Source organism: Balaenoptera acutorostrata, unplaced genomic scaffold (assembly GCF_949987535.1).
Source record: "Balaenoptera acutorostrata unplaced genomic scaffold, mBalAcu1.1 scaffold_636, whole genome shotgun sequence".
Lineage (NCBI taxonomy): Eukaryota > Metazoa > Chordata > Mammalia > Artiodactyla > Balaenopteridae > Balaenoptera > Balaenoptera acutorostrata.
Genome location: NW_026645705.1, coordinates 1,657 through 14,208, shown reverse-complemented (window position 1 = coordinate 14,208; position 12,552 = coordinate 1,657). Strand labels below are relative to the sequence as shown.

Here is a 12,552-nt window from a genome sequence, read left to right as displayed (position 1 = left end):
CTTTGTACTCTTGTGGTAGGAAGAGGACCACTGTAATATCGTGTCACCTCTGCATCCCAGCTGAAAGAGCTTCTCCTTTCTCAGCTCGCAAACGAAATTCCCAGGCTTCATTACGGTTGACCCAACTCTTTACCCATCAGCAGTGGTCAGAGGAGGAATGCCATGTACTAATTAACCAGTGAATCTTTAAACCAGTCACCACACTAAGGAGAGTGGGATTAAATCGGTTGGCTTAGGCCAGTGGGATCCCGCTTCTGGAGCTTGGGGTGGGGACCCATCCACCCAAATCACACAGCTGCTGAGTAGCACAGGGGATGGGGGCATAGATGCTGGGGAAGTAGCTGACAGCATCCACTGTGTCTTTCATCTCGTAGGCTGAACCTGATCCTAATGAGGCCAAAGTTTTGCCTGACTTGTGTCATTCTTTGTTCCTGGCCATCCTTTTATCCTCCACGGTTCATCCTAAATGGCCAGTTCCGCCACCTGCCCACAGCCAGTCCATAGCGGTACCTCTGCATCCAAGTGGCAGAAGAAGTCTCTTATATTGAGGAATATACTGTCCTCACCTAAAGTCTAATAATACCATTTATTGTTGGCAGGCTAGATAGTATTAAGTAAGACATGCATATGATACGATGAAGAGAATGCTGCTCTCTTTTTCTGGTTGACGTTGGCATTTCAACTGCCTGGAACTTCAAACTTCAGAGCTCTTCTTAAAGGGAATATTTAATTTGCTCTAAAAATCATTTTCCAAATAGAAGAAACTGATCTGTTTCAATAGTGAGTTCCCTTTTACTTGAATGAGAATCTGATGTGACATGCTGTTGATGATGGCAATTTAAATGCCCCGTGAGAACTTCATCTCTCAAAATAAACTTTTCACTGTGTCAGCCTGGGATCTCTCTGAAAGCAGACCTTTGGATGAGGGCTTGCACTGCAGGTTGCTTGTTTGGGGCACAACCTTGGTGTGCAAGAGCGGAACAGGTAATGAAAGCAAACCGGTGCAAGGACCTCTTACCGCGGTTGTTACTTCTGTGAGCGACTCAGTCCCACCAGAACCTCCCATGAGCCGAGAGAACAACCTCAGAGGGACGGAGGGAAAGTGGTTATCCATTGACGGCTGTCCCCTCATTGGTCAAGGGTCACCTATGGGGCGTTAACTCCTTTTTTCATACTTCCGGGCTGTAAGGGTGAGGCCCTGCCCAGGTGATTCCAGGCAATCCCAGGTGAACAGCGGGAGGTACCTGGGGACGCGAGGCACCCCCAGCAAAGGCTGGAGCAAAAGATGGATGGCGAGTGTGTGAGGCGGGGCACGAAGGGGGTGCAACACACACTAAAGAGAAGGCATCTGCCAGAGCCATGTAGGAACCTGCAAAGGACCAGAAACCATCTACGTGGCTCTTCTGTCTTTCCTGGGTGTCTGAATGGCTTTTCTTTCTTTCTTTCTTTCTTTTTTTTTTTTTTTAACATCTTTATTGGAGTATAATTTCTTTACAATGGTGTGTTCATTTCTGCTTTATAACAACACGTCTCTAAAAAGGTAAAATTAATAAACACGTCACCGACTGAATTGCTGTCGAGCCCTGCAGGACTCTCATCAACAAAGAGGCAAGCACGCCAGTGGGGAGAACCGGCAGGGTCCTCAGAAGAGAAGGCTGCTTGTGGGAGGAACTGTCAGTATCGCATCATCAACTGGCGGGTCCTCTCATGCCCAGCAGGGACTCCTTGCTTGGAGGGTAATTTTTACTCTCACTGTTCAGTCAGTATGACGGCTTTGTCCCTAATATAATGGTAGTTTTGACTTTCCTTTAAATTATTCCGTAGAGAATCAGAGAGAAAGAGGGCCTCTCTCCCTTTTCCCTGCCCCAAAAATTCCACTCAGAAAACTTTTCTCATTTACATCTTTGCCTCCACATTAAATTTCTCATTCATGTTTCAGGTGAATCAAATGCGACGTCAACTTTCAACACCCCGTGTAACTATCACAGTGACTCAAAATAATTGCCGACTGTCAGTGTATGTGCTGCGAACACAGATATGCCCGCCACTGGCTCTGTTATCACCAGAAGAAGGCAGAGCTTGCCTTCTTCTCTGGGCTCCATTCAAAACCTTCGTGTCGGCGAGGCACAGGGTTGAGGCAATTATCTGCTTAATCCACCCAAGAAACGTGTGCCTCCTCTGCCCCGAAATCACTTGTTTAGAAAAAAGAAAAAAAAGTCTTAAAAGCAATTTTCTAGTAAGTATAGATTTAACTGGAATGTTCCAGAGAATTGCCTCCAACTTTGGCTCCTCTAGCTCAGTGGTTTTCAGTCAGGGATGGTTTTGTCCCCCCAGGAGACACTTGGCAATAAGGGGAGACATTTTTGACTGTTATAGCCGGGGAGGGCCAGGGGAGAGTCCTACTGGCATCTAGTGGGTAGAAACCAAGGATGCTGCTAAACATCCTACAGTGTGCAGGACAGCTCCCACAGCAAAGAATGTTCCAGCCCAAAATGTCGACAGCACCGACACTGAGAAATCCTGCTCTAGCTGTTGAGGATTTATACATAAATAAGGTCACTTGTTTAGAAAATTCAGACAAAAAAGAAAAAAATATTCCTTCCTTCAATTGAAAAAGAGATCAATATTAAAGACAATTTTAAGCCAAAATAACCCATAAGACAAGTTTGTGTTTGGCCTATAATCTTCAACTTCTGCCCAAATGAATATAGGTGTTTATAAGATTGCAGTTACATATAGTTTGTATTCTTGTTTCTACTTAAAAATGTCACTTTTATAGTCTTTACATCATTTTAATAGAGAATATTCCATTGTTTCAATTCCTCTCTCTTCGTTTCTTTCTTTCCTTCCTTCCTTCTTTTTTTTTTCTTTTTTAAGTAACTTGAGCAAAAGCACGCACTCCAATTTGAAATCTGGCTTTGGAGACCTGGCCATGGGGCACTCTTGAATTATTATTTTATTTTTATTTTTTAAAAATTTATTTTTATTTATTTATTTTTGGCTGCATTGGGTCTTCGTTGCTGCACACGGGCTTTCTCTAGTTGCAGTGAGTGGGGGCTACTCTTTGTTGCGGTGTGCGGGCTACTCCTTGTGGTGGCTTCCCTTGTTGCGGAGCATGGGCTCTAGGCACGCAGGCTTCAGTAGTTGTGGCGCGTGGGGTCCAGAGTGCAGGCTCAGTAGTTGTGGCGCACAGGCTTAGTTGCTCTGCGGCATGTGGAATCTTCCCAGACCAGGGCTCGAACCCATGTCCCCTGCATTGGCAGGAGGATTCTTAACCACTGCGCCACCAGGGAAGCCCATCTTGAATTATTTTACAACAAAAATTATTTTCAAAACATTACAAGAAATTGGTATGATGTAAATTTACTACTTGTGAGAAACATTTGCTATTTATGTACTTTTAAAATTTAAAAACAACCTATGTTTTTCTTTAGAATGTAATATTAGAGCAGCACTGGTGCTGAGCTTATTAAAAAGATTCACAGTGTGAAACCCTGGCTCCTTCAAGGTGGGGACCACTTAGCCTCTAGGTCACAGGAACATATCTAGTCTGGGCTAAGTCCACACCACATCACAAAAGGAAAGAGTATCTCTGGGCTTTCTATCCTGTTCCATTGATCTATATTTTTGTTTTTGTGCCAGTACCATACTGTCTTGATTACTGTAGATTTGTAGTATTGTCTGAAGTCAGGAAGCCTGATTCCTCCAGCTCCGTTTTTCTTTTTCAAGATTGCTTTGGCTACTCGGGGTCTTTTGTGTTTCCATACAAATTGTGAAATTTTTTGTTGTGGTACTGTGAAAAATGCCAGTGGTAGTTTGATACGGATTGCATTGAATCTGTAGATTGCTTTGGGTAGTATAGTCATTTTCACAATGTTGATTCTTCCAATTCAAGAACATGGTATATCTCTCCATCTATTTGTATCATCTTTAATTTCTTTCATCAGTGTCTTATAATTTTCTGCATACAGGTCTTTTGTCTCCTTAGGTTTATTCCTAGATATTTTATTCTTTTTGTTGCAATGGTAAATGGGAGTGTTTTCTTAATTTCACTTTCACATTTTTCATCATTAGTGTATAGGAATGCAAGAGATATCTGTGCATTAATTTTGTATCCTGCTACTTTACCACATTCGTTGATTAGCTCTAGTAGTTTTCTGGTAGCATCTTTAGGATTCTCTATGTATAGTATCATGTCATCTGCAAACAGTGACAGCTTTACTTCTTCTTTTCCGATTTGGATTCCTTTTATTTCTTTTTCTTCTCTGATTGCTGTGGCTAAAACTTCCAAAACAATGTTGAATAATAGTGGTGAGAGTGGGCAACCTTGTCTTGTTCCTGATCTTAGTGGAAATGGTTTCAGTTTTTCACCATTGAGGACAATGTTGGCTGTGGGTTTGTCATATATGGCCTTTATGATGTTGAGGAAAGTTCCCTCTATGCCTACTTTCTGGAGGGTTTTTATCAAAAATTGGTGTTGAATTTTGTTGAAAGCTTTCTCTGCATCTATTGAGATGATCATATGGTTTTTATCCTTCAATTTGTTAATACAGTGTATCACATTGATTGATTTGTGTATATTGAAGAATCCTTGCATCCCTGGGATAAACCCCACTTGATCATGGTGTATGATCCTTTTAATGTGCTGTTGGATTCTGTTTGCTAGTATTTTGTTGAGGATTTTTGCATCTATGTTCATCAGTGATATTGGCCTGTAGTTTTCTTTCTTTGTGACATCTTTGTCTGGTTTTGGTATCAGGGTGATGGTGGCCTCGTAGAATGAGTTTGGGAGTGTTCCTCCCTCTGATATATTTTGGGAGAGTTTGAGAAGGATGGGTGTTAGCCCTTCTCTAAATGTTTGATAGAATTAGCCTGTGAGGCCATCTGGTCCTGGGCTTTTGTTTGTTGGAAGATTTTTAATCACAGTTTCAATTTCAGTGCTTGTGATCTTTGATAAAGGAGGCAAGAATATACAGTAGAGAAAAGACAGCCTCTTCAATAAGTGGTGCTGGGAAAACTGGACAGCTACATGTAAAAGAATGAAATTAGAACACTCCCTAACACCATACACAAAAATAAACTCAAAATGGATTGAAGACCTAAATGTAAGGCCAGACACTATCAAACTCTTAGAGGAAAACATAGGCAGAACACTCTATGACATAAATCACAGCAAGATCCTTTTTGACCTACTTCCTAGAGAAATGGAAATAAAAACAAAAATAAACAAATGGGACCTAATGAAACTTAAAAGCTTTTGCACAGCAAAGGAAACCATAAACAAGACGAAGAGACAACTCTCAGAATGGGAGAAAATATTTGCAAATGAAGCAACTGACGAAGGATCAATCTCCAAAATTTACAAGCAGCTCATGCAGCTCAATATCAAAAAAACAAACAACCCAATCCAAAAATGGGCAGAAGACCTAAAGACATTTCTCCAAAGAAGATATACAGATTGCCAACAAACACATGAAAGAATTCTCAACATCGTTAATCATTAGAGAAATGCAAATCAAAACTACAATACGATATCATGTCACACCAGTCAGAATGGCCATCATCAAAAAATCTACAAACAATAAGTGCTGGAGAGGGTGTGGAGAAAAGGGAACCCTCATACACTGTTGGTGGGAATGTAAATTGATACAGCCACTATGGAGAACAGTACAGAGGTTCCTTAAAAAACTAAAAATAGAACTACCATACGACCCAGCAATCCCACTCCTGGGCATATACCCTGAGAAAACCATAATTCAAAAAGAGTCATGTACCAAAATGTTCATCGCAGCTCTATTTACAGTAGCCAGGACATGGAAGCAACCCAAGTGTCCATCAACAGATGAATGGATAAAGAAGAGATGGCACATGTATACAATGCAATATTACTCAGCCATAAAAAGAAATGAAATTGAGTTATTTGTAGTGAGGTGGATGGACCTAGAGTCTGTCATACAGAGTGAAGTAAGTCAGAAAGAGAAAAACAAATACTGTATGCTAACACATATATATGGAATCTAAAAAGAAAAAAATGGTCATGAAGAACCTAGGGACAAGATGGGAATAAAGACACAGACCTACTAGAGAATGGACTTGAGGATATGGGGAGGGGGAAGGATAAGCTGTGACAAAGTGAGAGAGTGGCATGGACATATATACACTACCAAACGTAAAATAGATAGCTAGTGGGAAGCAGCCGCATAGCACAGGGAGATCAGCTCTGTGCTTTGTGACCACCTAGAGGGGTGGAATAGGGAGGGTGGGAGGGAGGGAGACGCAAGAGGGGAGAGATATGGGGACATATATATATGTATAACTGATTCACTTTGTTATAAAGCAGAAACTAACACACCATTGTAAAGCAATTATACTCCAATAAAGATGTTTAAAAAAAAAAAAGGAAAGAGCAGAATCTTGCTTAACAAATCAGGATGTAAAGAGACAAATGCTAAAGCTCATGGTGATAAAAGTAATTATAACCACTTATCTGATGAGTCAAAAAATGTTTGTATTTTAACAGATATGAAAACTATTGGAATTCAGCTGAATGGCCAGAGTCTAGTCCTGCCTGAAATTCTCAATGTATCCCATTGTCACCCTGGGTCTTCTGCCCTTTGAAGTCCAGATAGTATTGCCTGGAACTCCCATTCCACATCTTGTGGAATTTTAAAGCACTTCCTAGGTTTTTGCAAATTTCTGGAAGACCTGTGGCTTTGAGTTCTCATTTCTCTGAGTTAATTCAGTTGATGGGTCATCTTACCGTACCCCACTTTTCTTGCTCCCTACTGCACCCGCTCAGACAGAACTCATCTCCAGGGCCGAACTCAGCACACACTCCCCAACCACACCATCCCCCCTTAGACTGTGTGCCTGTCAAGCCCTTGGTGAAGATAAAGGAGGGTTATAACACGCAGCACGAACAACTTCGGAGCACACAGTAAACGTAGCAGTTAATTAAAGGACCTTTGGCCACTGGGGCCTTTTTCTTGGGCCAATTCCCATTGTATAGCATCCCAGCCTCCTCCCTACCCCTCAGTAGCCCTTCTCCCTGCATCCTGTCTTATCTTGCTCATCATCTCCTTCCTCCCAGATGGTCCTATATTGTTCATACTGAGTTACACAGAGCAGTTCAGCTCTCTTGAGTCCGTACTCCCCAAATCAATTCCAGCTCTCCCTTTGCATCTCAAAACCAAGCAAACCAAAAAGCCTTTAATTTAACTGGATTTACATGTCTAGAAAGCAGTTATTGTTGTTCATAGCAATTTATTTTCCTCTCATCCATCTGTATAAACTTTGTTCATTCCTTTAAAAAGACAGTTGTGAAATATAAGCCTGTATGTATATATGCATATATCTATATCTATGTCTACAGCCACATGTCCAGTAAAAGAGCAGTTAGTTAAGTGGCTTCAAGTGCTTGGACTTTAGCTACAGGGCAGGTTAGACGCAGATGTGTCCAGTGCTCTGCCTTGGTTTCCAGTTTCCAGCTCTTTATCTCTAACTTGTTCAGCCTGACACTCAAGGGGTTCCTTCCATCCATTGCTCTACTAAGCAACCTCATCTTTCAGAGTCCATGTCTTACTTGGTCTCTCTGTACCTGGTCTGTATTTACAAAATGTGGTCGGGCATGGAGACCACAATTGACCGTTCCTTATTGGTCCCTGAGTGATGGCTCCTAGGTGCCTTCTTCAGTGTGTTTTTATTTCTCTGGCTAGTATTTTAGACTCTATAAAAACCGTGATGATATACTTTCTTTAATCCCCCCAAACCTCCTGGGAGGCAGTAGATATTCCAAAATGTTGTCCACTGTTTCCCCAGATTCATTTACTCCACAAATTCATTCACTCTGCAAACATTCATTACCTGCTATGGGCTAAGAGGTGGGGACACAGCAGCAAACAAGAGAAAGTTCTTGCCTTCCCAGAGTTTATTTCTAGTTGGAGTGATGGTGGTGGAATATTTCAGTGCTGAATGTATGTTGGTGACACCAAGACAGCACACTCTGGTTTCATAAGGAGAGTATACTCCTTTTAGGGTTAAACACTGTAAACAGAAACAATGAAACGTTTTACCTAGTGACGTTTTCTGCATCTCCTCAGCACACCACTAATTCTACCCACCTGCCACATCTGCTCCTCCATCACATGGTGACTTGAGTGTGGGTGCTGTGAAACCTTCCTTCTTTGGAATAATTCCGTCTGCAATGAAAAACAGTATTTTAGCTTTTAAAATTATAGCTCTGAAATGTGAATTTCCTCTTCATTCTCCTTGAGATGACCATATATATATGTGATGATGCAGAAAAGTTGAAGACAGTATTTTACCATGTCTCATTCTAAATATAAACATGATGTTCCTCCGTTCATTATAAAAACGCCACTCCAAGCCTTGTGAATAAACTTTTCCATTTTAATACCTCTTGGTTATACTGTGCCCATTTTATGATGGGAAGCTTTGGCAAAGGCAGCAAGAAAAATAAGAAGTTAATGGAATTACAATAAAGTTATTTACTGAGAAAATCAGGCAAAAGGATTTCCTTTTCTACAAGCATTCAGCATCTCAATAAGTGAATAAACACACACACACACACACACACACACATATCAGAAACAGTTTATTCTAAATATTACTTTTCTAGGTTATCCACTTAACTCACCCTATGAGATTTATAGTTCAATCATACCAGTTCAGAATGGAAAGAAAAAAGTCCATTTATCTAATCCAATTCCTTGAGAAAAAATACGTAGGCAATATTAAGAATCTTCAATTATCTAATTTAATAGAAGGGATGATTTATACTCTGTAATCAGTAACATGTGATACTGATTATTTCTAATCCCTTAGAAGAGATCCGACATTCTGCTTTTGGTCCTGTATAGCATGAAATCGTCATGTATATTTTACCAGAAGAAGTAACAAGAATAATGGCCCCTACAGTCTGCAATCATTTTATACTAACATACTGCAACATGGTTTTGCCCTGGGGCAGAGAAGTAGGGATTTTCTCTACTTCAAAAGAATGAAAAATTATTATCACTCTATCCAGTACCATTATAGACTTCAGAGACTTTGGCATGAAATATTCAGAAAGTTTATTTTAGAATTCAATATTTTAAAAGCCTGCTTTAAAACTATTACAGTGATTAGTGGCTCTGTTACTTGGACCAGTCCTTGCTTTAAAAAGCCCTATGTCATGGTTAATACCATTTGCTGTTTCAACAAAATATAATTTGCACCAACCCAGGAGCTCCAAATAAGGCACGTAATGCATTGTTTTAGAGTGCCCCCAAAGAGGAATTGGGACCACAACTCATCAGTTATCTTTCAAACACACTCTTAAACACTGCTTTCACTGGTAGCAGTTGAATGTATTGCTTATGCCATGATTTTGTCCTTCTGCCATGTGTTATCTTAACCAGGTGGAATGGGTGCCATTTCTCTGCTGCCTGTTCAAGGAGCAATGCCCCTGTCTCAGTGGCTGTAGGGACACACACGGACAACCCAGCTGAGGCCGCCCACACCCTCCGCTGACCAGCCAGAGGCTCACATCTTCACCTCTCTCCTTAGGAGTCAGAAAAGCTTATCAGGTGTTTGTGAGGAATTAACCAAGCTTCCGAGGCCATGAATGAAGCCAGTGAAAACTTCCGGAGCTTGAGTTAGCTGCATGGGAATTGCAACACAACCGCTTCTCTCTGGACCATCCTATTTACATAGGGAGACATGTGGAATAGAGTATAGAGCCCTGGTTTGGGAATTTAACAATCAGGATTTGAATTTCAAGTCTGGTTACTTACCAGCAACATGATCCTTCAGAAACCACTGAACCCCTTTAGGCTCAATGTCTGTAAAATGGACCCGTCCTGGCATCTGTGCACAGATTTGATGAGACAGGTGATATAAAGACAGTACGAGGCAGGGTGTCAGTCACTGTTCCCATCATTATTATTTACTCCCAAAATATTTTTCTTATCTCTTAATTCTTTATTCCACACTTCTGTTGTGTAATGTGTGAAAGGAAAATCAAAATGGAGTTGGTGTTGCTAAGAGAGTTCTCTAAAATGGAGCCAGGAGACCATTAAGGAAGTGTGACTTCTGCACATAAAAATCTTTTGTCCTGATAACATCATCCAGAACACCTTCCAGAAACGCAAAATATTTACTGGACCCTTACCTTAAAACAACCTGTGATTCCTCAAGGGCAAATCTTTTCTAACTTGAGTCAGAGTCAGTCACAAATTTCACCAGGAAACTTTTAACAACCCCGTGGCTTTTCATCTCTTCCTGAGAACACTCTTTTGGGGTTACCCGAATTTGTATCTCCCAAATTGCAATTTTTCAGACCCTAAATAAACTCTTTTCTTCTTTGCAGCCTCCTGCATTGTTTTTTTGGTTGACAAATGCATGTATATTTATTGATATATCACAGAAAGAATTTGCAGGATGACTAGAAAAACCATCACTCCTGCCTTTTTTAATATAACCTGTGCATTTGATGACATTCCTTTAAATTTATTGAATATATTATTTCTGTAGATTTTAATAAATAACTTTTCCTTTCCTTCACACCTTAGGTATTATCAAGGAAAAAAAAAAAAAAGATAAGCATCAACCTCAGCCTTCAAGCAGATAAAATAGGTGCCTCTCACATAGACATGAAAAGAAATGAAGATTCTGATGTGCTCTTGATGCATAAGGTGAGACGAAACTAACCTGTAAATAACTTTCTGTTTCATTTTCCAGGGAAGTAGATCAAGACTCAGATGGTCACGTCAGCTTTAAAGACTTCGAATATGCCATGAACTATGGACAAAAGTAAGCCTAACTATTGTGTGCTGCTTTTGGCAACCTGTGGGGAGACCGAAATAGATTGTGATATATTTAGATGTCAAATCCCACTCTACCAATGATGTCATGCTGCATACCTTCTGTTAAACTCTTCATCATGGTTCTCAGATGCTGACAATTGCTTGCACTGCCACTGGGATGGTCCCCAACCCCTCCTCTTTACTCTCAACCCCCGACTCCCCCCCCCCGCCCATGCTGCCAGCCAGGATGCTGCACTCATTTACTGGTCCTTGCCACCCTACCCACAGCCTCCCTGATCCTCAGCAGTTCCTAATGTCAGGCACTGCCAGTGGTACCAGTTTCCTTCATGCATTCAGCTTTGGTTGAACAAATAATAGCACCTACATGCAACTGAGTGTTGACTGCGTTCCAAGCAATGAGCAAGGCTTTTGGAAAACAAAGTTAAGACTTCTCTAAGACAATATATCCTTAGTAGTCATCAAAAATCATCATCGCAAAAATGGCCCTAGGGCGCTGGCTGTGCGAGATGGAAAAACCAGATTGAGCTGACATTAGTATAAGTCTTCTCCAGCTGCATACAGAGGAAGAACAGGGTGCAGTAAGGATATCGGGGGCAAAAGACTTACCTGCAGAACCCATTAGAACGGCCTGGGCCTGGGGTTCCTGCAGCAGAACAACAAGCCCTGGGCTGCCCGGTTGCCCTCTGCGGTACCCTCCCTGGTTCTGGGCGGCTCTGCCCTGAAACAAGAGCCTTAGCCATCTGTGTTCCCGTTCTCTGTTTTCTGCCCATCCATACCTGGGATCCGGGGACTGCTGTCCTAGAACCAAAACTGTGACCCTGGACATTCAGCACTTATTTTAAATAAATACTCATATCAGTACTAATATTTTATCTGTAAATGTTCAGAATGCTAAACATTAACAACACTGTGAAAACATCTAATATAATTCAAATTTTAAAAGTATTAAAGGTCAAGGAAATATGTACATTTGTCAAAGAGAAACATTAAATAAGCATCCTTCTAACATAAAGTATTAGCAGATAAACTTAATAAACTGTCATAAATCAGAGGAGCCTAAAGAGACATAACAGCTAAATGTAATTTGGTGTTCTGGAGGGGATCCTGGAATAGAAGAAAGGACATTAGGTAAACACTAGTAAGGTATGGACTTCAGTTCATAATGCTATATCAATATTGGTTCATTAATTGTGACAAATGTACCATACTCATAGAAAATGTTCATCATAGGGGAAAGTGAGTGAGTACATGGGAACTCTCTGTCCTATCGTCATAATCTTTCTATAAACCTAAAACTGTTCCAAAATAAAAAGGTTGTTAAAAAATAAAGTCTTATTCCAAAGTTAGCATACTAAACACTATCTAAAATGAAGGAAACTTTGAAAATCATTAAGAAGTACACATGAAATATTATTTCAAGAACAAAGTGGATCCATGGTATCATTGAGCATCACGTGCGTTTTAGGACAAATTGTTCTGGCTGATGAAAAGCCCTTTCTGACTTCGGGTAGAGTTTTATTCAGCAAGTATTTTCATCATAAATTGAATAGTTGAGTCATTGGTCCTCATCTCAGTACATAAGTGATCCTGCTTTTAGATTTTTAAAATATAAAAATTAGAGTAATCTACCAACAAAATGTTTATTTCAGTAATTGCCAGAATACCAAAACCTTGTATTGCAATCACTATTTGGACTTTATTTCTTCCTGTAAACATGACAAGAGAG

The 12,552-nt window shown here is 40.5% G+C and overlaps 1 protein-coding gene across 4 annotated transcripts in view; it reads left to right on the top strand.

Annotated features, from left to right (window-relative positions):
• Window positions 1–11,787, top strand: part of LOC130706683 (EF-hand calcium-binding domain-containing protein 11-like) — a 147,061-nt gene extending 135,274 nt beyond the window's left edge. For 2 of the 4 annotated variants that reach the window (XM_057539351.1, XM_057539342.1), the window contains one exon: window positions 10,741–11,787. In XM_057539351.1, the coding sequence (XP_057395334.1) occupies window positions 10,741–10,816 (76 nt within the window). In that variant the 3' untranslated portion in view covers window positions 10,817–11,787. The remainder of the gene's footprint in view (window positions 1–10,740) is intronic. The other 2 variants (XM_057539341.1, XM_057539346.1) reach the window with 2 other exon arrangements.
• The last annotated feature ends 765 nt before the right edge of the window (window positions 11,788–12,552 follow it).